At 38.1% G+C, this 26,296-nt stretch overlaps 1 protein-coding gene across 1 annotated transcript; it reads left to right on the plus strand.

Annotated features, from left to right (window-relative positions):
* Positions 1–679: 679 nt before the first annotated feature.
* On the plus strand, positions 680–24,982 carry LOC140232888 (ras-related protein Rab-2A). Its single transcript, XM_072313001.1, has 7 exons — positions 680–801; positions 9,260–9,331; positions 12,509–12,576; positions 13,730–13,812; positions 17,048–17,140; positions 19,220–19,400; positions 20,524–24,982. The coding sequence occupies exons 1-7, from the start codon at positions 756–758 to the stop codon at positions 20,617–20,619; spliced, it is 639 nt and encodes a 212-aa protein (XP_072169102.1). The 5' UTR covers positions 680–755; the 3' UTR covers positions 20,620–24,982.
* The last annotated feature ends 1,314 nt before the right edge of the window (positions 24,983–26,296 follow it).

Here is a 26,296-nt window from a genome sequence, read left to right on the forward strand (position 1 = left end):
GATTTCTTTAATCAGCTGATCCTACAGAAGTTTCTTAGTGTTTAACAAAAGATACATAAACGCATACAGCTGCTATATCAAATACATTTGATTTTACAGTACAATAAACTTTACTCTTTCTTTTTAGATTGACTTTTAACTGGTCCTGAATTCCCTGCAATGCACTATACGTACATTCCTTCGATCTATATCAGCTTTGCTAGCAGAAGTTTCGAGCTCTTTACAAAAGATCACATAGGCCTACAGTTGCAACATTAAATACATTATTTGATTTGACAGTACAATAAACTTCACTCTTTCTTATCAGACTAATTTTTGACAGGTCTGGAATTCCATTTTAATGCCTTGTTCTTACACTATTTTCTTCCATCAGCTAGTTCTAGCATAAATACACTGTTTAGTACATTGTACTACATTGTACATGTATTAACTTGGACTGGTCTGGAATTCCATTTTAATGCATTGTTCTCACATTAACCTTCTTCCATCAGCTGATCTAGAGCACAATACAATGTCTATCGACAGTACTATTTTCTTTTCTTTGATGCACTCCAGATGGCCATCTGGAGTTCATCAGCTTTCATCAAAGAGATAGAAACAAACATCGATTTACACTTCAAGTATCCATAATCAACGTGATTATTGTGCGCATGCGTGTTGCACTATCCTCACGTTTAACCAAGTGATGACGTCATAAGTAAGGTGTATGGACACAGCCTGAAACGTGAACAGAATTTGACGATTTTCACATCAAAATGTCGTATGCATATTTATTCAAGTACATTATTATAGGAGACACAGGTGAGAATAATCGATCTTTTCATTTTCTTATGATTAGACCCAGTGTATGTGATTGTAAGTTGCGTATGTGCGTTGTTGAGTGTTGCAGTCGGTATTCTCACTACGTCCACACTGCGGAGTCATGTACGAATGGGTTTTGCGTGTAGAAATGCATGGGGGAAAACCTAACCTGGCTGTCTAACGTTAGACCTATTGCTGAATTAGAACGTAACGTGTGTGGGAACATTGCCTTCTTGTAAACATGCCAGTGAGTGTTCAGTTTGTGTGCATGTGACTGTACAAGTAACCACGTAGATCTCTATGTACAACCTCATACTTCAGGCAGACCAGACCACATTCTACTTTTTTATCAAGGAATAGACATTGCCTTGTCATTCATATGATTATCTAACCCTGCCTTGGGCTAGCGGGGCGCTCCTTGTATAGTTATGTCAATGCCTGACAATGGTGTAGAATCTAAGTAATGCAATGATATGATGGTGTCTAAAGAAGACCTGGTACTCTTTTCAGGGTAAAGATTAACCCCGGCCCGGGGAGCTATCACGAATCACGCCGGTGAGATTAGGTAAAGATCTGAATTAATTCTAAAGTTTGTAGTACTTGAGTTTGAGTAATTGTAACATTGGAGTTCGCAGAGGGTAGGCCTACTTAGAATCTAGACTCTATATTAGTAGACCCTACAAGCTCTACGTTTAATAGGCAGGGCCCATTTCATAAAAAGTTGATATGATAACATTCAAACAACTCTTGCTGGAATGGCAATTGTCCTAGTAATGACAAGAATCCAGCTTCCTGATTGGCTGAGTTGCCATTCAAGTATTGGAAGTTGCCATTCCAGCAAGAGTTGCCATCCTAACATCTTTTATGAAATGGGGCCCCAGCCCAGAACTACAGTCCAACCTCTCCTATTTATCTGGCCTCCCTTTATCCAGATCTCGCTAATTATTATTACTGATAAAATGTACTACTACTATCATCCGGACACAATCTCGCCATGATTTTGTTTTTGTTTTTGTTTTTTTAATCTAATGATTACGGGGAAAAGGGGAATTCCAGACAAAATTCCTGCACAAACTCACATGAATTACATGTTATTCCCAACATAATTAATGTACATTCACATCAAATTTTCATCCAAATAACACCCATTCAGATAATCACTATCCCCAAATCACAGCGAGAACATTGACAATTTATTTTTTTATTTTTTTATTTTTTGGGGTAAATCGGGGCACGGTACAGGCAATCATTCATTAAGCAAATTATCAGAAAATTCTGAAAGCAGACCAGCTAACGAGGACCTGACATGTTCATGCAAAATTGATAATGGATAGGCAGCTGCGTGTATTTCAAACATTGAGTCTCCTATATCTGGCCAAATCCCTTATCCAGATGAGCACAGGTCCCGACACGTCCGGATAGGAGAGGTCGGACCGAATAGATTTATTATGTGCCAAAACTCAAAGGGTTTGTCTTGATATGATTTGGCTGGCTGTACACCGGGGTACGGCATTGTGTAGCGCCAACTCGTGTTCATTGTCATACAGTTGTGCAATGTTGTCATGGCGACTATTTTCTCATCATCAGCTCCGGCATTGATCAGTGTGGCAATAATGATCCCAATGCTGATTTTCAAATCAGTACTTACAATAACATACCTGTACAATAATATTAAATAGTGAAAATTACAACTGAGCATGTAAATTTGCAATTTATTATTTGCATGCATTAATTTGCATTTGAAACAAGAAAACATTTTTGTGCATAACAATATTAAGAATTATTTTTACATATCTTTTAGTAACCCAGGGTGCAGTGCTAAAAAAAAAAAAAAAAAAAAAAAAAAAAAAAAAAAAAAAAAAAACTATGAATAATTCAACAAAATGGCAAATTTGTATTTGGTACTCTAGGGTACCTGCATCACTGATAGGCCTACTCTGTTTAGGTCTAGACTACACAGAGGGTTAAAAAAAAAATGGCAGTGAATACAACCACATAGTAATTAGTATGCATACCCCTTGTATACATGTGTCGTTTTGAAGTTTACCATCCAGCCACAGGCTGCATCCAGCGAATTGGGCCATGGCTGCTACCACACGATTGTGTATAGTTGCGTTGAGTTCATACATGTATGCCCTGTAACACAGCACCCATGAAACCAAAGAATCACACCCAACCAGAGTCGAGTGTTACTGATGAATGTATGCTTCAGTGGGCATATTTGCCGACGAGCAGTCCAGCACTAGGCATGATTTCCATGTGTGCCGCTATGAGCAGTGAATTAAGACCAGTTCTATCGAAGAATTGTAGTATCTCACTATGTGATGACCGTCTTCCTTTTAAGTTATGTACTTGTATCTTGATTATTATGGTTGTGATAAAATCTGATCAAAATACTGCACCTCACAGGCTAACTTGTGCTGGGATTCAATACAGGTCTCATTATGAGCACAAGAAATGGCAAATCAGAAGCAGCAAACTTCATGACACCACGCTCATTACCAGGTAGTTTATTGCTGAAAAAGAAGCGTAGCACACACATTCACAGTTGTGGAGTGCTACTTGGAAACAGCAGAATCGTGTTTGAAGTATTAAAACATCAATTTATTCAGGGCGTTGCTGACCACTTCATGCAGTGCATAGTATCTTTCAGTGGAGCCGTGCATTGATACTCAAATTTCTGCTGAATAACATTCATCTGGGATTTTTTTGACCTCTAGCCTGAGTTCATGTGACATTGGTATTGTGGACTGGGGGGGGGGGTTCTACTTTTCCATTTTTTCCCCCTAAATTGTATACATGGACTTCTGTCATGCCAATTTACAGATTTATGCTTGTGAAACCAATTTATTCTCACTTAGATTTTAAATTCCTTCATGGTAATGATAGCTGAGGCCCTGCATCGATGAGAGTGAACATATTCTGGTGTAGTTGTGAATCAAGAAGGGAACAAGGTCAAGATGGAGATTGGTTGTTGTAAAGAGATTCAGAAATAGTGGGTACATGTACTTGTGTGAGAGACACAGTAACTTTGATCACTTCCACAAACTTAACCCGTTGAGGACGAGTCCCGAGTATACTCGGGCAAGTGTCTATGGGAAATGTGTGTTGTAGCTCAATCAGTCCATCCTCAACGGGTTAAACTTGAGGTGCACTGGTAGCCCGCGTGCCACAGCATTCAATTTCTGTGTATTATTTTTGTCCCTGTTTATCTCGAGAGCTTGCCCAAGGTTGGTCAGCCCAAGACATACCTTACCTACACAAAGTAACATCTTCACTGTGCCACAAGTCACACTGCAGAAAAAAAAAACAACAATAATTACTGCTACAAAGGAAACAATGGCTGTGTGATGAAATAATCAGTAGCGCCAGAAACATCCAAGAAGATGAAGCATTCAGTGTGTGTGGGTACTAAGTATCTGGTGCATGCTTTAACTTGACACAGAATGTAGAAAAGAAAGAGATACTGAATACTGTAAGGTTTTTACACAATTTTTCAATTGTATGTATTTGCTTATGAACTTCTTTTTTGTATTTATTTATATTTGATGACCTTAATATGCTGTCATTATTCATGCATTTAGCTTTTTTCTGAAGGTCATTTTTTCCCTCCTTTTTTTTATTCTAGGCTTTAGGATTTTAGAATACTTACGAAAGGAGAATAACACTCAATGTATTTTATCTTCAAACAACTTAAGTGAATGAAGAGAGCAGGTTTATAAATGTTTTCTAAACTAGTACTATACTAGTAGTATGTGGGGGAAAAATACATACAAATGTCATACAAGCAGTAGAGGCTGATTGTGGGTGAGATCCATGCAAAATAGATAAATAAATAAATGGATAGATTAATAGATACTGTAGATAAATAAATGAATAAATAACCACTTGCCTAAATAGGTTACAAGGCAAGGGCCTCTTGCTTTTAGCAAGCAAATACCCATGCATGATAACTCACCTACACTGTACACTGCATTTCGTCGCCTTAAATGGCAAGGAGGTGAGTGGGCTTTTAGCACTGTGAGGTCATAACATAAAATGTAACAGAGATACCAACTGTGACTTTTTTTCAGTATTTTGTACTTTCTTTCTTTTTTTTTTTATAGCCAGAAATACAGAAGCTTTCGGCCAAAATACTGTCATTCACAAATTAATACTACACATATCTATTGCAGAAAAGGTAAACATTGTACAATGTACAATTGTACCATGTTTCTACTGAATATTATTGCACATTGATATATCTGTTGCAGGAAAGGTAGATTTTTCTACTAGATATGCATTCTTTCAGGCCTCAAGTTGATTCAGTGCTGTTCACAAGGTTGGCATCCCTGATTTAGTGCAGGAACAGAATTAGATTTCCTTTGCTAGATGTTAATTGCTGGGTTTTTTTTTTTGTGTATGTTTTTACTGTAGTTTCTTCTTGTACTGTCTTTCTCCACCCCCCCCCCCCCTTCCCCTTCCCTGTGTCTGGTCTTTGACTATTTGATTTAGATGTATCATTGGCATTTTTTTTTTTAAGTCTGATGATCCATGTTTTCTCTTCTTCCCCGCTCTCTCTTCTCATAGTAGTCAGGAAATGAAACACTTTTTGTTTGTGTATCTTGCTTTATCACTATCCTTCTCTGTAATGTGTTGTATGAGCAGGGACCACCTCCGTGGGATGAGCGAGTTGTTTAACATTTTTCATTCAATGTTTTATTTCTTTTTTTCTTTCCTGTCCTGCATTTGTTTTTCACTTTGAATTGACCTTGACAATACATGTACTTTGTCCCTTGTGGTATTGTTATGACATATTAGAAGTGATAATAACAAAAAGTACACCCAATTTTACTGTAGCACAGGTAATAACGATGTCGTCGATATGTGTACATGTATGTGTGTGTGTGTGTTTTACTAGTTTGCGAGTGCATGTTATGTCAAGTCTCGAATGAGGGGTTTTTATCTCTTCCATTTCTCTTTCATTTTGTGGTTGGTGAGGGATTTTGCTGTATTTTCTGGTTAAAGCTGAATTGTCTTTTGTCCTTGTATTGTAGGGGTTGCTGACCACATTTACAATACATCTGTGTAGAAATGACCTTGGAGAAGCAGCTTTTGTCTGTGGAAAATGAGAGTACATGAATAATAGATAAATGTTGGTTTAGTAGTGATGTACATTTCTGCAGGGAAATCAGCCCCAGGTCAGTCGGGTGACACTTTATCGTAACATCTGGTGTAGTAGTGGTAGTAGTGCCCTTTGCCGTGATGTGTGTTGTGAATGCATGATTGCCTGCTACGGCAGTGTCATACAAGGGATGCCCCACCCCATACACAGAAATGGCATGGTGGAATCAGATATCATGTACTTGACTCTGCCTTTGTCATGTAATAGGGAAATTCTGCCCACATTAGTGAAGGTTTCCTTTCAGCCATCTGTCTGCGGCCCCTTCCTGCAGTCTTTTACATCATTGATGCACCTGCTGGGTGCATTATACGCCCATCTACGGGTGGTGGATGGATGAATGCTCTGCACCGTGTTTTAGTGTACATTAGCTACATATCTTGTTCCAAGTGCTGACAGTGTCGCTGTAATTGGCATGTCTCTAATGAAGAGTTGGCCTCACCCATTGCTGATAGTCATGTTGTGAAGGGATCTTTTTATCACAGAATTCACTCCCGTTTCATCATTATGTCGAAGTGCTGCATGATATTCTGATACCTACCATTGTAAAATCTAAATTGCAGATTCAGACTTTGGCTTTCAACAAATAGAAGTGGTTTGATGATAAGGAATAATCATGAAAATCATTAGACGGTGCAAGCATTAATTGATGCATGATTGTCAGCAAGTTAGCACCTACTTTTCAATCTTGAAAATCTGTTTCTTGCTGTACAGTGATTATGTGCCTGTAAGAGTTAAGTTGTTTATTGGGTACATGTAATTATGATAATGCCATAAGTGCAAAACACAAAGTATAATTAGTTGGCAAGCACTGTATAATAAGTAAAGTGATGTAAGGAAATGAAAGCTGCAGAGTACAGAAAGTGTGTAGATTAGAGCACACAACTAATTCATATAAATTCAGTAGATGCTATGAAAAGAATGAAAACAACTGAAATGCACGTACAGACGAGTAAGGTTTAAGATGAGACTTGACTTGCCCAAGAGAAGAGCATTAGTTTTACGTACAAAAGTGTACATGATATTAACACATTGTTATTTTGGTAATGTTTTGGAAATTATATCATTACCTGACTGTTTGAACTCGGTAAAGCTGCAGCAAATCCTTCCTGCAGAATAGACAGGATGCTTATCTGTAATTGGGAAATCCAGTACAAGTATTTTTTTATTTTTATTTTAGGCAGTTGTGCAACAGAAGCCAACTGCTCTGTGTTTGTGTGTGTGTGTGTGTGGGGGGGGGGGTGGGGGTTGCAGAAGAATTCAATTCAATACATATTGTCTCAGAGTAAAGTGGAGAGAAAGCAGCAAGTGGGATTTTTCTTTTTAAATCTGTCTATCTTTATGTCTCTCTTTCTCTCTTTGTGGCCATATCAGCAAAACTTGTAGTACTGCCCTAGAGTAATAAATCTCATTTATGGATGCACTCTGGGCTTTAGTGAAGGTACAGTTGAAGTTACTGGCAGCAAGAGAGTAGGCGTAATAGCAGATATTAAAGGGATTGTATAGTTGTAGTCGAGACCTAACTTTAGGTTTCTAACATTTTTTTGTGGGATGAAAAACCTCTTTTGAAATATGAAAGAGCATAGTAGTTCCAAGAGGGATTCAACATTTATTTGATGAAAATTGGTTTTGAAATGGCTGAGATATTCAAAACAGAGCAATCCTGATAAAGGTGGGGCCCACCTCTTATTTGGATCACTTTGTTTTACTTTGTTTTTGAATGTCTCGGCCATTCCAAACCTGATTTTCATCTAACAAACTTTGAATTCCTCTTAGAATGGTATGCTTTGTATTATTTCATAAGTGGTTTCTTGGTATCTCGCAATAAGTTAACCTGTTGAGGACGGGCTGATTTTGCTATATACAACACAAATTTCTGGACAATTACCCGAGTGTACTCGAGACTCGTCCTCAACAGGTTAAAAGCCCAATCCTCATCTCCACCAATACTATACCTTCCCTTTAAGAGAAGTGGTGCATGGAATTATTTCATTTAGAATTTATGAACATATTAATATATTTCATTTCCTTCGCAGAAGGATACTTTCACATAATTACCTTCTTTCCAGACGATCCCGCTTGTTATATGATAATCAAAGGATAGAAAAAGGTGACTATGTTTCACCTTGGCAGATGTTAATCACATTACTCTCACCTTTGACTTTGTGACGTTATTGGGGAGGAGAAAAGTAAGGTGTGCAGGGAGGGTACTAACATAGTCTTCACCACACCATAAAATGGAGATTTTTGGACTTGGACTTTGTGTGTTTGATTAAGTACTGACTGTTGATATGTGAATAGTTATAGTATAAATCAATGTGGAGAAGGTTTAGTAAACAAAATATTGTGTATTGCAGGGCAATTACCCTACCCTGCCCCCTCCCCCCCCCCCCCCTCCCCCCAACTAAATACTGGTTAGTGATTAGGTTAGAGTAAAGATCAGGGTTAGGGTTAGATTTAGGGTGAGAGTTTGGGTTTGGGTTAGGATTAGGTTCAGGATTAGGATTAGGGTTAGGGGAAGGGGAAGGGTCCGGGGTAATTGCCCAGGTGGTAATTACTCTCGACCCAAATATTGATATGAATGATTTGATATTAACATCAGAATGACTCTATTACCAGTTCCCTCACATATTACATGGTCCACAGACATGCATTCTATGATCCATTGACAAGGCAGCTGCAGTGACTTCATGTAAAAAATTATTTCTACGAAGCCTGTCCCATTTTAAACAAACTTCATTGGGACGTTGTAGTTTGTTGCCGAATTGCATGTTATTGAGCATTGTTTTTCCAACGATAATGGTATATTATGCCCAGTTTTTGGAGAGTTTAATGCCTGTGACTATGACACATTGATTTCCAGTGACAGAAAATAATGATGGTGAACTCCTCACTTAACCTCACCCACACCCTCGAGGACAAAAATGTTAACTCGTGAGATTACTAGTTTGCAGAAGTGTCATACATGCGTGTATACACCAGGAGTGATGGAAGTATTCCTCTTCACAAACTGATAGGCTAGAGAGACTCCTGATAATCCAGAGTATGTCATAGTTGACCTCAATTGCTTTAGGATGTAAATTACTGTCCCATCAACAGCATGTGCTGTAGATAGGACCGAAACCATTAGTCTCCAGAAATGGTATTCAGTACATAATATGAACCTCTCTTGTAAATGGTGTATGTTTTTATGTGAATATGGTTTCATTCTCGTATGAGGTTTTGTGTGATGGTAATGCCCGGATGTGCTAATGAGTGAATTAACAGCAATGTGCATTCTTTTCTTGTACTCCACAGGCGTTGGCAAGTCCTGCCTCCTCCTACAGTTCACAGACAAACGATTCCAGCCTGTCCATGACCTCACAATAGGTAGGTTTATTACCTCCGCCAAGGGAGGAGGTTATGTTTTCGTTACCGTTGGTTGGTTTGTTTGTTTGTTTGTTTCTTTGTCTGTTTGCAAAATAACTCAAAAAGTAGTTGACGGATTTAGATGAAACGTGCAGGAAAGGTTGAGAATGACACAACTCACACAAGTAACAAATGATTAAATTTTGGTAGTGATCCGAGAATTTTGGGGGAATTTATGAAGGATTTTTGGTATTTTGACAGGTAGGGTCAATGAACTTGGGAGTTCAAGCTGCGCATTTTTGAGGTTTTCAAACGCGCACCAAAGCGCGTGCTCTAGTGTCTGGTAGGGCGAGGTGCGCCGCACAGCTGAGGGTTTATGACGTAACAAAGGCTTCTATATTGGGAAATCGGGCTATTTTTCAGCATGTATACCTATGGGTGGAAATCACTGATCTCTATGGAAGAGCCCAAAGAGCTTTTCCCCAGTGGTGGAGAGGAGAAGAATCTCTTTGGGAAGAGCAAGATCATCGGTGGAAAGTAGCTGCTTGGCGGAGGTCTGCGTTTTCAGAGTGCTTTTCTAGTTCTCCTTTATTTCATTCAATGTTTGTGCTCTGCAGAGGACATAAATAATCAGTAAAGCTTAAATGTGTCTTGTACCAGGCCAGATAGTGTGTCCAGCAAAATCAAGTTTGATTTAAGACAGTGCATGTAGTGAAATAATTGTGAAAGATTCAGATTATTCACAAGGCCTTCATGTTGCAAGTTTCTTGCATCCTAATTCTGCAAAGAATTGCAAAGAAAAGTGCAGTGTGTGTTGCCCACAGGAGGGAGTGACATGATATCAGAATTTATGGGTAGATTCCATGTGGCTTTAGTCCATCTTATCAATGAATATTCTTGCAACCATAGAACCTCCCAACACATACAATGTATAGGCCCCCCCCAAAAAAAAAAAAAAAAAATAAAATAAAATAATAATAATAATAATGATAGTAGCAAAAACTTTGCTTTGCATTTAATTAGTGTCTACAATGTATGTTGCCCACTTCTGAACTTCATACATTTTTGCTGGTATAAAGCCAGTGTTAATTTCTTTAAAAACATGAACACTAACAGTCACTTTGTTACTGTAGGATGGTGTCGTCATGTTTAATGGAGAACTTACTAAACCAAATTACATTTGAGAGATGGATGATATCACATTTTGAAGCTATATGTATGACTAGCTCAAAAAAAAAAAAAAATCCTGCCACAAGTTTTATGATAATGTAGTTTCCATCCGTGTACAGAATGTGGTACATTACAGTGAAGTTCCATTCCGCATTTACGCTGTAAGCACTGGGTTCACCAAGCCACATGAATGTCGCATCAAAAGGGCTGGGAAGAAGACCCCCTACACTGCATCAAATCTGTCTAACTCCTTTTCATTCCTTTGCTTTTGTTTTGTTTTGTTTTGTTTTTTTTTAACGAAATGGAAGGATACTATGAAATGAAATTTGTATCAATTGCTAACCTTAAAGGACAAGTCCACCTTTATGTTGATTGAGTGAGTGCAGCAATATTCGTAGAACACATCACGAAAAGTTTTGGGAACATCTGACTATCCATTCAAAAGTTATGGATTTTTAAAAGTATCTGCACAGTCACCACTGGATGAGAAGACTACTACAGTCTAAGATGTGACATGCGTAGAACAATATAAGGAAAACAAAGAGAATTTCACAAAATTTAATTTTTTGAAGAAAGTGTACATTTCCTTGACTTGTCAGTGATGTATGTTAAGGGTAATATTATTTCCCCTGTCTTCTGAAGGAGGCAAGTCAGGTGTTCTTTCATAATGGGAGAAAAGTGAAAATATAGTGAATTTTCTTTATATAGTTGTACACATGTGATATCACAAGCTGTAGTAGTCTTCCCATCCAGCATTGACTTAACAGAAACTTAAAAAATTCATAACTTTTGAACGGATTGTCCAATTTTCCTCAAATTCTCACTGATGCATTCTACCAATATTGCTGCATTCACTCAATCCACTTGTCTATGAAAGTGGACTTGTCCTTTAAAAAGAATTTAAGAGACATGTACTTTGTAGGAAGTACATTGTGATGCTGACCTTCCTATCATCTGCCCTGAGTAAATATGATCTTTAGATACCATTCTCATGAACATTTTTTCTTTCTCTGTCTGTGTAAGACTCGTGTCCCTGTGTGCTAGTCTGGGCCACTCGCCCAACTCCCCCTATGATGTGCTAGTTTATGTCTGTCGTGCCAGATTCTACTATTATGCCTCTGTCCTTATGGAGGAAGTGAGTTGAACTTGGAAGGGATGCTACCACGGAACTCTAGAGCTCTGTGGATGCTACCAGTTTCGAATTTCAGCCATGTTTTTCAGCGAAGTTAAAATGTCGGCACTGCTGCCGAGTACTTCCACTTTCACTTTTCCTACCTTTCTCCCCTGACGTAGCAGTAATTCTTGTGACATATTTTGGTAGCAGAGCTTTTACCAGTCATTGCTTTTAATATTAGAACTTGGCCTTTTTTTTTTTTAGGTTGAAATAGAGTTTGAGTAAAAGTATCCTTTAAGAACAGAAGCATTTATACCTATATAAAATTCCATTCACCTGACTTATGTATTGAATTGAAATGCTGATATTTGCTTTGTAACTCCAAATGTTTAAAGGGTGTGTACAGTTCTGGTCGAGGTGAGGATTTAGCTTTTAACGTTTTGCGAGATATTCAGAAACCACTCTATGAGATGTCAAAGAGCATGCAGTTCTAAGGGGTATCAAAAGTTTATTTGATGAAAATCGGTTTTGAAATGGCTGAGATATCAAAAAACAAGGTGAAACAAAGAGATCCTAATAAATTTGTGGCATGTTGCTTTTTATTATTAGCACTTTTTTGGATATCTCGGCCATTTGGAAACCAATTTTCATCAAATAAACGTTGAATCCTTCTTAAAATTACATGCTCTTTCATATTTCATGAGAGGTTTTTCATTATCTCACTAAGGAATGTTAAAAACATGAATCCCCACCTCAACCAGTGCTGTACAGTCCCTTTAATCACTGTGACCAAAAATCTGTATTATACGTGGTGTAGAAGGCACATAGCACAGTTTGGAAGTGATGAAAATTAAACATGACTGGATCAATGATATGTATACATTTTTATTCTTGTGTATATCTCATGGCTGCAGGTGTTGAATTTGGTGCACGGATGATAAATATTGATGGCAAACAAATTAAACTGCAGATCTGGGATACGGTAAGTGGCTTCCTTGACTGTACCTTGTAGTTAGAAGATCATTCAATGTATCAAGCACTGCTGTTGTTGTTGTTTTGGAGGGATCATTAGATGGAAGTTTAAAGGGTACTACTGGGTTAAACATAGGACTTTGTCTTTGCTATATGACCAATAAACTACTTTTTCATTTAAAATATTGCTACTGACTACACAAAAGGACAAAATTTGTGCAATCTTTTGTGGGGCTGACGCTCTCTCTAACGCTATATCATTCGACGCAATTGGTGTAACAGAGGGCAGTATATACACATGTAGCTGGTCCCTGTGTTCACCCTGTCACAACTGCCATGGGTTCATCTGTGACAATACAGCTAGTCTGTGCCTACTGTATGTGCATGCATGTAGCCAGTGGTCTGCTACATGTATTATTGATGCAGTGGACCCAGTAATTTAGAAATAGCAAGCACAGTCTTCAGCAAGTAAAAAGCAAGCAATGCACAAGCAGGGGGAAAGTTTCATCGCAGTAACCATATCATGGTTTTCTCTTCACAGAAATCATACATGCTATAGGTATTTCATTGCCATGTGTTTCTAAAGCAAAAACCAGATAAACAAAAGTCTTCCTCTGCCAGTTCATCCCCTATAAGGAAGAGTAAAAGGGGAAATAACGAGGCTCATGGTGTTACCATGAATGAGATGGTAATCACTTTAACTATCAGTGTTTTGTTTCTGTCATATTACTACCCATGAATGACTTAGAAGTGTGAAATGATTTCTTGGTTCAAGCATTTTATATTATAGATTTCTCATTTAATCTGTGATAGCTAGAGCAATGTGCTTTATATTCAAAATGGAACTTATAAAGAGAGAGAGAGAGATTGATCTGGGATGTCGGATTACAAAAGGCTATTAAATGAACAACATACATGGAGGGAGCAATTGAAGAAAATAAGTGTGACGTAGTGGACGAAAGTTTGAAAGTTCAGATTTTGATATTGATTGTACGAAAGCATACTTTTGTCTGCACTTGTATTGCCATTGGTACAGTATTAAGTCTTGCAGCATTTATTAGACCATTTGAACATAGATTTCAGTAAAGGGTGAAAAAAAAGCCTGGATATATTTATGATATCAGTAAAGAGTGGAAAATGCTTTTCTTTTACTCTCTGGCCAGGCTGGGCAGGAGTCGTTCCGTTCCATCACAAGATCATATTACCGAGGAGCTGCTGGGGCCCTCTTGGTTTATGACATCACCAGGTATATGACATATATTCATTCATTCATCATTTCAAAACACATACTACCATAGTAACTGTGTAAAATACACGTGGTACAGGGGCGGATTCAGGAATTCCATAAAGAGGGGGCACCTTTGCAAAATTAAAGCAGGGCGCAGGCACCCCTCATTTTTTTCTTGTTATTTCTTTTGTTTCAATGAAAAATTAAAGGGGGGCATGCGCCCAGTGTGCTCCCCCTTGGATCCGCCACTGTGGTACTTTTTTTCTGTTTTGTCTAATTGGTGGATGTGACTTTGCAAGTTGTCATTAGAAATGGTGCAAGGCCCATTCTCAGCCTGAAGTGTCACATGCTTTTTGCCCTCCGGTGCGATTAGCTTGAGAGTCTGCTGCATTTAACTGTGACAATGGCCTGGCAGGCCATTTCCACATTTCTCATCTGTTGGCAGGATGTGGGAGTGGCAGACCTATGGCAAGTATTCAGAGTGTTTTCTGCATTTAGCATTCTGGCTGCAAAATGTCACACAAACCTCATGCAAAGCTAGGAAAACCACACATTGGTCTGTGATTGTTCTGTTGGATTTTTCAAAAGTCATATGGTATAGTTGCCAAATAACTCTCACCCAAATGTTGAGATTTTCTGAATGTTGCAATTTTCGAAGGCAGTATGAATGGCGCGATGATTTAGATTGCAAAACCAACATTTGTACGGAGGTATGCTGAACATTTAAAACATACCACCAAACGACCGAAAAGCTATTTATGGAGGTGTTCATAAATACTTATCATTTCACATTTAGATACTTGTATCATATTTCAGATACAATAGCTCTTGTTCTGCAAATGTCATTTAGCAAAAACAAAACAAAACAAACAAACTAGGTTTTATCACGATATTTACCTCTTTCGTTAATAATATTGTGTATAAGTTATAAAGCATTAAAGTTGAATGTATATATTTAATGAATCAGCAAAATCATGCTGTGGCTTCTGGGACTTAAGGTTACTTAAAGGACTTTTAAATTCCAAGAATCATTTTGCAACAAACTTAGCAGAAAATTGTCAAGTATATAATGCATAATGATTTTCTTTATTCTATGGAGCAATTGCTTGAAATTAAGGCAAGTTTTGCTGTATTATTTTATCAGTGTAAGAGCCTGAGGGCATGGTCAAACCATCAAACAATATTGACATTCTCAGTAAGGTACAATCTGATTCTGTATTATACACTGGTCCCCTTCCAAGGGGGGTGTCCCTGTGACCAAGAAATAGTACCTGTCAGGATTCGCCATTTATGCAATAAAGCATTGGCACATTGACATGCTTTGTGTTGAATTGATGTGTGGAGAACAGTCACTCCTAACACCAGCTATCTCATTCATTTAGTTGCCCCATCCTACTGCTTAATAAAGGGATGGTACAGTATTGGAGATGAGAAAACACTTATGATATAGTACAAAACATATCATTTTAAGAGGAATTCACAGTTTATTTGATGAAAATCGGGTTTGGAATTACTGTAACATCTAAAAACAAAGTAAAACAAAGCGATCGTAATAAAGTGTGGGTCGCACACCTTATTAGAATCGCTCTTTTTTTAGATATCTCAGCCATTTCAAATCAATTTTCATCAAATAAACATTGAATTCCTCATAGAATTACATGCTCTTTCATACTTCATAAGAGGTTTCTCATTATCTCACCAAAAAAATGTTAGAAACCTGAAATTTGGTCTCAACCAAAACTATACAATCCCTTTAAGGATACTAATGCACTTCATAGCTTATACACTACTCCCTACAGCTAGGAGATCCATCTTCATTTGTGTGTTTTTCAGTCTGTCATGAAGTGTGAAAGTAGCCCTCTGTGAAAAGCAACTGTGCATCAATAGTGACGAGTAAATCTACGATGAAATGAACTGCAACAGGCCGTGGTGGTTTGTGGTTAACGATCCACTTGAAAGGATCTTTGATTTGTTATTTGTCACTTTTACTTGCAGCATTGCAATTCTCAAAGGTAACAAAAGAAGTAGCTGAACTTCTTGTCATACTTGAAAAGATGCCCTTCTCTTTTGAATGTGGATTATCGGACACGGGAAGTGCACGTACATAAAAACCAAAGCACTGCTTTCATGCACCTGTGGATCCTTAGAGTGGGTTTGTCTGTCTTAACCTAATATTGTGTTGATTGGCATGAAAGCAGACATATCAGAGAAGCAAATCAGTGAAGTATTAAGGAAAATCAGACACAATTGGCAGCTCTGTATGATATGCCTTTGACCAGCTCTCCATTTGTTTTTTACACAAAATTTCACAAATTTTCATTTTTCTCCAATACTTAAACCCGGACAGACATCCAAAGAGTCAGCAATTTGTCTTACTTTCTAAAATTCTGTAATTCTTACATTTGTTATTACATGTTTTTTTTTTTATTTCTTGGAAAACTTTCACTGATTTTGTTGTTTTAGTACAAAGCAACATAATAAAGGGACTTCCCTTGTAAATTTCATATGCCTATGAATGTGAGGCTGATACTCTGTGTTTCACATTCAGGGAGCTAATGGATTTTCCCTTTGTGTCGATGTGTATCAAATATTCTTTTGAGTGTTGTGATATGCTGTTAGTGTGTTTTACTATGAAGGGAAATTTACATCACAGACCTGTCAGGTGAAATCTTCATTTGAATTGAATAGATTTAGAATTGACTTATCTGGAGAGCTCTAGACACTAAATACCACCTTGTCATCTTGACACACAGACACACGGCATTACTAAAGATAAGTCACCTACTTGCCCCAACTGGCAAATGCCTATTCATGTGATATCACTTTCCCATTGGTGAGTTTTAGTTGCCACAGGCAAGTTGGTTTTTAGCATCCTGCACATGCATTGACACAAAATATCTCTGGTGTTGTATTGTGTGTTCAAGTTTGACGCAACATTGGGACATGCACAAGTGAGCAATTTTTGTCTGTGTCTTATTTGTGTGCCTCATGATCTAACTTTTAACACTCTGAATAGCCCGTTTGTCTTGCATATGTTGTAAACACAACACACTTATGCTCTCATATCTCAGATAAAATAAATCATATAAAAATTACAATTGTTGCGATAACAAGTTCACATGAAATCATATGTGCAGTAAAGGCTTGTCTGGCCATACATTACCATGAAAGTGCATATCCGAACTTACAATATAATAGTAACAGTAATTACATTGTTTGTTATATCACTTCTGAATTGTCTTTTGATCAATAGGCGAGATACCTTCAACCATCTCACAACATGGCTAGAAGATGCGCGCCAACATTCAAGTTCAAACATGGTCATTATGCTGATTGGTAACAAGAGGTGAGTGAGAATCTTTAAGTGCTCTGCATGTATACCTCGTAGCAGCCTGGTCTTTGAAAAATCTTATTATACTTGGCAGCATAGGTAGGTACACATTGTTACTTTGACACGCGTCGGAAAATATATTGATTTTTATACCCCCGCCAAACGAAGTTTGAAGGGGGTATATAGGAATCAGCGGACGGTCGGTCGGGCGGTCGGTCCGTTGCAAATCTTGCGTCGCGAACTACTTCCTCAGTTTTCAACCGATTCCCATAAAACTTGGCACAGATGTGTGCCTTGGGTTGTAGATGTGCAAGACGTATTTTTTGACAGTACCCAAAATTACGTTGCCATGGTAACGGCATATTATGGGCAAAAATGGGTACAAATCTTGCGTCGCGAACTACTTCCTCAGTTTTCAACCGATTCCCATAAAACTTGGCACAGATGTGTGCCTTGGGTTGTAGATGTGCAAGACGTAGTTTTTGACAGTACCCAAAAGTACGTTGCCATGGTAACGGCATATTATGGGCAAAAATGGGTACAAATCTTGCGTCGCGAACTACTTCCTCAGTTTTCAACCGATTCCCATAAAACTTGGCACAGATGTGTGCCTTGGGTTGTAGATGTGCAAGACGTATTTTTTGACAGTACCCAAAAGTACGTTGCCATGGTAATGGCATATTATGGGCAAAAATGGGTACAAATCTTGCGTCGCGAACTCCTCCCACAGTTTTTGATCAATTTTTATGAAATTAGGTACAGATGTTCATCTGAATATGTTAATGTGCAAGACACATATTTTCGCAGTGGCAAAAAGTGCGTTGCCATGGTAACGGCATGTTATTGGTAAAATATAGGGCAAAATGCTTCATGGCAAAACTGCTTCATCAGTGTTCTTCCAATTCTCATGGAATTCATATTGAATGTTTGTCTTAGGATATAGGTCAGCATGACACATTTCTTGACAGTGACAAAAAGTATGTTGCCATGGTAACAGCTCACATATTATGAGCCAAAATGATGGAAAATTTTGTGTTGCAAACTACTTCCTCAGTTTTTGCCCAATTTCCATGAAACTTGGTACAGATGTGTGCCTTTGGTTGTAGATGTGCAAGACGCATTTTTCGACAGTACCCGAAAGTACGTTGCCATGGTAACGGCATATTAATGGCAGAAGATCAAGGAAAGATCTTGCGGATTTAACTACTTCCTCAGTTTTTTGACCAAAGCTTATCAAATGTTGTTTTGACCAAATCTTATGAAATGTTGTTTGGCGGGGGTATAACCAGTCGCTGTAGTGACATTTGTAGTTGATATTGTAATCATTCTCCAGCCAGTCCATGTGAACTGTAACAACATATAGACTTATGTTAACTTTGAAGTTGGAATGGCATGCTTTCAACTGACTTGTCAATAATTTGTATAGCTCTTATTTTGCCCAAGCTCTAGATTTGGAAGGATATTTTGTATTAGAACCCTTATCATGCACTTCTTTGAATCAGGTCATGAAATGGCACCCAAAGCACTGGACAAAAGCCAGCTATGTGTAGTAAACGGGTATTCAGTGGGTAGAGATGAAGTATTGCTCTGATTGTGACTTCTGTTAGATAGTTGTGTACTCGACATCCACATTTAACATTAGCAATGCATCTTCCATCTAAATGATGCATTGACTCCTTAAAGTTACTCCATTATTACCAACTGAAGCTCCTCCCCCGAGCCTCAATGTCTGGCTGTATGGTAACTGCAGAATTTGTTTAGTTGTATGGAATGTTACTCAAATCTCCAATATGAAGGGTACATCAGAACATCTTGTCAGAGTATGGGAGATCCGAATAATACTTAGATAAGAGTTAGCAAAGTGAGTATCTTGAAGAATCACACATATAAGAAAGAGTCGGTCGTTTCACATAAATTTAATTGAAGAAAATGAAGGAGTGCAGAGAGTAGTTGACTCCTTGACATGCTGACCTTTGAAGAGCAAACACAGAGTCCAGCATATGTAAATGCATCTGCAGTTGGTCAATACCTCTCATACTCTATGGGCCAGAGGTTGTGCAAACTCCTTTACGTTGACATGCTTTGTCTTGACAGTGACCTGGAAGCGAGGCGCGATGTGAAGAAGGAGGAAGGCGAAGCCTTCGCCAGGGAACACGGCCTGATCTTCATGGAGACGTCGGCCAAGACTGCGGCCAACGTGGAAGAGGCCTTCATCAACACTGCCAAGGAGATCTACCAGAAGATCCAAGAGGGTGTCTTTGACATCAACAATGAGGTAAAGTCTTTCCTGGTTGTATGACCATGTACACAGTTTACTTGATTGTTCACAAAATGGCATACACATTTTTTTTTAATTTAAAAAAAAAAATATGATTAATGCATAGTAATTGTATGTATGTACATTAAATATATACAGTCCAGTTGCTGTAAAAATGAGACAGGGCTATACCAGGGTGGTGCACAACAACAAAGCAAACACAAAGCGAACATGGCGATCACGTTGAGTTTTGATACTTTACATCATTTTTGTCACCTCAAACTCATTAAAGACAATCTTCATTTATCAGACTTCATTTCTATGTTATTGATATTGACATAAACAATTTACAACTTACCGAAAATGTAGGTTATATGCAGCGTATGTGAACAGTACATCATCTTTCACTGACAGCCCTTTTGAATAAAGTGCAGCTTCGACTGCATGAACTACCGATTATTCAAAATGGCCGTCAGTGAAAGACAATGTACTGTTTGCACATGCTGCATATAATCTTCGTTTTTGGTAAGTTGTGAATTATGTATGTCAATATCGATAACATAGAAATGAAGTCTAATTAATGAAGATTGTCTTTAAAGAGTTTCAGGTGAGAAAAATGATCATAACTCAAGGCGATCGTCATATTCGCTTTGTGTTGGCTTTGTTGTTGTGCACCACCCTGGTGCAGCCCTGTCGCTTTTTTACAATGACTGGGCTGAGTCGAGTTAGTATGTACATGAACCATCTACAAAGTAATAACATCAGCTTTCCTGCATTCCCTTACTGTGGAAAAAAGCAACAACAAACAAAGAAAGAAAGAGCAAATACATTTGCTTCTCATTCATATTATTTTCAGTGACTGTCCTAGGGAAAACATATACAAAAATTTTCTACTTTTTCATTTGTGAATTAAGCCAGTTATCATAAAGTTTTGCCAGTCAGTAAAATCATATGAATACCTTTGCAAATGTATGTGTTCTTAATGGATGTAGCATTTCCACACTTCTTGGTTGTGCCTGTAGATGCTACACCTATGAATACATGTATGTCAAAAAGCATTATTCTGCATAATTTCTACTCCTTGTTTTCTTATCTCTTTGTTTTTTCTTCACCCCGTGTATTTCCTTACTTTGCCTGGTAGGCTAATGGAATTAAGCTCGGCCCACAGCATTCAACCGTCAATCCTGCACAGCCGTCGGGTGATAGAGGGCAGCAAGGCGGCCAGGGCTGCTGCTAACTCCTGTTCCTGTGACGTCACATCCGACAGATAGTCCTCTCCCTTCCTCCGGGGGTTGGAGAAAGGAGCCCCTGTAACTCCCCATTCCCTTGGTCCCTGCCCTTTGACCCCTTCTGATTTTTTCGTCACACTTCGTAGCTGCTGAGTAATAGCATAGCCCCCACAGCAAGCTGTCACACTTAGCTCTTATTCCCTTCATTTAGAGCTATCCACCGAGGGTCATGTTGCTGTTTAATGACCCTCGACATATGTATCCGTGAGATGTACTTACTGAGAATTTCGCAAAGTAATGAGGTCGTTTTTCTCTCCTCTCATCACGCTTTACCCCCCTTGCCTCATCCCGTGCATCTATCACCCCTTCCTTCCTGTCTAGGATGATATAAAGAGATTATGACTTGTCAGGACATTTCTGAAAGAGAGAGTTTTAAATGTGCGCAAAATGTGTCACAGTATGTGATGGGAATTGAGTCGGTATAGGTTTACAGTCCCAGCATTTCCCTTGTAGGTTACTTAAAGACAATTCTCTAAAAGCTGTGAATAAGCTTGCGTATATTGGGGCCTAGTTCAAACTACTGTAAATAAATGTGTACTAAGTGGGTGTAGTCGAGTGGTCTTGTAATAATGTGATGTTTTTGAAGAGAACATTTTCTAGGAATTATTGTCCTTATGTATGCCATTTCTCTGGTGCATTTTGTGAAAAGTAAAGAGCAGTTTGCATACATATAGAGTGAGCACAAAACCTCCCCTGGAAAATTGAGAATCAGTTGGAAGCTATGATTTTGACGATGATTAAGATTAAAAATAAGATATGAGTGACTAGTTGCGTGACAGGAAGTTCACAAGTCTTGCCGATTCTGCCAAGGATTTCTTCTACAAATTTTCTATTACAGGCAATCCCTTTTGTCTCTTTAAAAGCCAACTAGTTACCATGGTAATTGATATCTTCTGTATTCATATGCCTAATTCTAGATGAGAAGCAGTGTGGCCTGTGAGGAAATGCTTTGATGACTAAAGGCAGTAGATTTTTTCACATAGATTTCTGTGTATTTGTCTGTCATTAGTATTAATCAAACAAGCTATAAGTGTAGGTTGGACCCGTACATTTGAGTATGTACTGTAACTTTTATAGCAAGTAGGAAGCTTTTGTTATTGTTTTTTTTTCTCTCTTCTCTCAGAACTCAACTGAAAGTCTCACTGCACTAGAGTACACTATATACTCTGCTCTTTTATGGCATTATAGGTCAACTGCAAGATACACAGTATTGCCAGTCATTGAGCTGGTAAACTCAGCAGTTGTTGAAAAGAAGTTAATGGTATGTGACTTTGTGTATAAGAAAAAACAGTGATTTAGTATTAAGCCAACCAAGCATAGGACTTTGTTTTAAATGTACAAGTGTCATGTGGAGTAGCATCTGCTGAGCCTTGCACGCAGGTGCGGGTAGCTATTAGTGTAACGTGTCTGTATGAGAAAAGCAAGGGAAATACAAGGAGGTATAGGTTATTACTCTGGGCTAATGGCAATGATTTCAGAATTCTTTGACTTTAATTTTACAGAGATAAAGAGTCTATTCATGATGATGCATTCCATTTATGCTTTCTCATGTACTCTGTATATCAGATATTTTTCTTCTTGTTTTATTCTCAGTGTTTGTTTTTTCTCTCACTTTCTTGGTGATTGCTTTTCTGATATATAGGTGTGCTTATTTAGTTTGTTTTTATTGTTTCTACGAGTACTTGTCAAGAGCAACGGTGTTCTGTGCTCAAGAATCGAAATAGCAGAGAATGGCATCAGTTTGTAAAGTTTTAAAGTTAGGGTATCCACAGTAGGTGTAGTGCCTGGATGTATTTGTGTTCTATTTATTGAATTATGATATATAGAATGGATATGAAATGCGCATCAGTGTTCACGGTAATGTGAAGATCTCAAAATAGGATCAAAGTCTTCACTTCCATTGCCACATCGCAATGTCTTTTTTTGACAGCCAAAATTTCATTTCAATGGCAAAACTGTAACCAGATGGTAAATATATTAACAAATTTGATATCGGGAAGGCCCATTAGATTTTGTGCCCCCAGAAATTTCAGTACAACGTTGGATTAGCTCTGATGTTCATGAGTTGTATGTAAAAATGTGCTGCCAATCATGAAGATTGTGCAGATGGTTGCATCTTCATGTTGCTTGCGCTTTTTACAAGTTTGGGCGTCGATCTTCGACAATTTCCCAGTCTTCAACACGAGTTCTGATTTTTTTCTGACTGAACAGTGTCTGAAGAAGCTGTGTTTGCCTTTTGTTACTTTTACTTTTGTGTTGGGCATATACAAGTACATGTGTGTTCAACTGTTTGAGCCTCTGTGTTTCTCACTCTCTTGTACTGCGTCATATATGCAACATTTTTGTCTCCATCATTCAGTTGTGCAAAGCAGGCATCTCAAGCAAGAACCACAACAAAGTCATAATTTTTATGAACATTGGCAGGTTATCTTAGTTCCTCAAAAAAGCAAATTTAATTGGCTGTCAAGAGATCCAGTGCCGAAAATGGAACTTAACATGAGTAAAATGAAGTTGACAACTATTGTGCATTGTTTCCTGTTCGTAGGCACTGTCTCTTCACAAATAAAATGCAAAATGAATATTGCAACGTGTATGTTGATAAATACTAATTACTTGCACTTTCTCTGTGTTATCTGGTGTTCAGAAACAATAATCATCAAGAAATCTAAAATACCCAGTAGCTCACATGGATGATGGACAGTTGGTTTGTAGGATTATCATATGATTCTAATGTGTTGGAGATGAAATGCAGGAAGGGCCTTCATCTTTTTCATTTATTCCAGCTGCTTGTTTTTTTCTTTTCATAGTTTACAATTTGTCGAATGATTTCATGCCAAGGATGAAATGAGCGTGTTTGTCTTGTCCTGTGTTAGGACTGGTTTAAGTCCTAAGGTCAAGTATGGCAGGTGTATCCATTTCCAAATTCATTACTACCACCTTTACTTTGTCTCCAAGTCCACTTTAGCAGAATTCACAGATGGAGATGCTCAAGTATGTACTGTGTCATTCATGTATTGTAAGAACTTAGCTAAAATCTGTATACAGCACCACGTTGGACAGTTGATTTGTGCACTTCTCTTTAATTCTCCTCGGTGTTCCCATGAGTTGTGGGAGTGGGTTTGATGAAAGACGAATTTTTGTCATGCAAAGAGACACATTTGACATATTTTTGTTATGCCTCCTCCCCAAAGGATGCCTCTAAAAGGATGCTAGAGGCATTACTCCTTTTTGTGAAGGAAGTCTCACTCTGTGAAGAGAGTTGGGGTCATGTGGTGGTGTGTATATTTGTAAAAATGTGCTTTAAAACAATGCAATGTAAGAGCATATTTGGAAATGATCATTTAGATTGCTTTTCTTTCTAGTGTAAATTTTTCAGTCACGTGTACAAAGGCTCCACTAGTCTTCATAGTTTTCTTCCACCCACGAAACAGAAAGAAAATTCTCACTTTCTCTGTTTAGGGGGGAAAAATGGTCCTGTGGAATACCAAGCATCATCAAAGGAAGCCTGCTACCTGTTTATGACCACCACTCGTACATTTACCTTTGACACAACACATTTTAGACTGTGATGTTAGAAGTAGTCAATTCACGCACCCATGGAACTGAGATTCTTGCTGTGAGACCCAAGTATTATTATGAGTTCAAACTGACGTATGTTGCGACAAAGTAACTTTAAGGTGCAATCAGAGAAGGAATAACATTGTAGTCGCTGTGATAATCCATATCCTAGCAGGTATCTGTAACAACTGTGTTTTAGATAATGTGAAGTGCAATTTCACAGAGAAGCAAAAATTCATATTTTACTTGTCGAGGCACGCAGCACTATGCAGCAACCAGGAAATAAACTTCATGTATCTGCTTTTGCACAAACTTGTGTAAAAACCTGTATATCATTTTTGAAATGCACTTTGTCTGTAACTGATGTAACTTCTTGCAAGTTTCCCATTTATTCGAGCTGTCACTTTTAAATGAAATTGGCAATGCCAGTGCAGTTTGTTAGACTGATGAACTATTCAGAAGTTGATAAAGTGCTTCAAGTATTATGAACTGTGTAATGCCTTTATTTTATATTATTCCAATTGTCCATCTCCATATACTCCGTTCCTCTATACTTGTGATTCCAGCGAATTGAAAGTGCACCCGACACAGATCCAAATGTGCTGGAGCGGTTAACACAGGCTCCGATATCAAGCCATCATAGGGACAAGTAGGTTAGAATTGTCTGCTGATTCATTCTATGTACTTCTGTATATCTGATCTTCAATCATAATGACATGTGGCATGGAAAAATAAAAACATATTGTTCACCAACCAGTTATGTTAAAAAAAAAAAAAATGCTTGAGCATGTTTCCTTCTTTGTTAGAAAGTGAGAGTGCAGAGTTCTATAAAGTGATATACTGGTACAGTGCACAACCAGTGAGGACATACAGTGTAGGTTTTGATAACCCACTTGGGATGAACGGGACAGTCTTAATAATGCATAAGGGCAAGCTGATTATGTCTTGGATAGTCACAAAACTACTGGACTTGGTTAATTTCCACACTAGATGTGTGGATTGTAGTCCATACTGTTGGCATTGAGTTAGCCTGCACCAGGCATACATCTCGCCTTGAGAGTTTGAGCCTTTTGATACATGTATGGCATGTGTATAACTTTTTTTTTTAATTTATTTATTTTTAAGATATCATTGAAGGGGGAGGGGCAAAACCATGTATCATTTATGGAAACAAGCAGGTGTTGGGCAAATTCAGGGCATGCTCAGCATTGCTTTTCTCATCTCAAAATTACAAGTTATTTGATGTGCGGGATTTTATGAAACTCTCATCACTTAGATTGTAATTGCATCACATAAAAATTTAATGTAATTTGTGTACCGCAGCCACCAGATACCATAACATGCATTTTCTTAATATGTGTCGATGGCATTATGAATCTGCGATTTGTTGTGCAGTGATATACATTGTGCCAAAATATTCGCCGAGGATATTGTTACTTCCACACAAAGCTTCGCAAATATTGTTTGTATGCGTATGCTGCCAGCTGGTTGGACTGGTGTGTATTGCAAGAGAGTAATAGGCTGACTAGCAGTGATACAAACATGATGTACTTGTGAGGACTGTCATAGCTGCTGCCAAACCCCTGTAACATACAAATGATGCGCAGGTCCGAGTGTGTCAGTAGGAATTATGTGCACAAGGTAACTATGAAGTTACATTATGCATACCAAACAGCACCCAACTATGAAATTGTGCATATCAAACAGCTCTGTATAAAATTGTGTTTAACCCATGAGGCTGCTGGTGTAATGATTACATTGCCTAAGCAATCAATATTCCTGATGGTGCCGGTACATACCTCCCTATCTGGTGATAGGACTAGAAGTTGTTTAAGGAAAATTAGGAAAAGAAGGTGTGTTGCATAAAGAACTTATGGGGGAGAAAAGGTAATTTAGATTACGATTCGTATTTCAGTACATGAATGTATATATATAAACACACACTCACATACAGTGTATATACATACACATACATGTGTAATGGGGGGAGGGGGATGAGCAACATCTTCTATTGCACATATCTGTAGGCCTAAATATAACTATCTTTATTGCAACTGACTAACAAAC

The sequence above is a fragment of the Diadema setosum genome, chromosome 9 (assembly GCF_964275005.1).
Source record: "Diadema setosum chromosome 9, eeDiaSeto1, whole genome shotgun sequence".
NCBI lineage: Eukaryota > Metazoa > Echinodermata > Echinoidea > Diadematoida > Diadematidae > Diadema > Diadema setosum.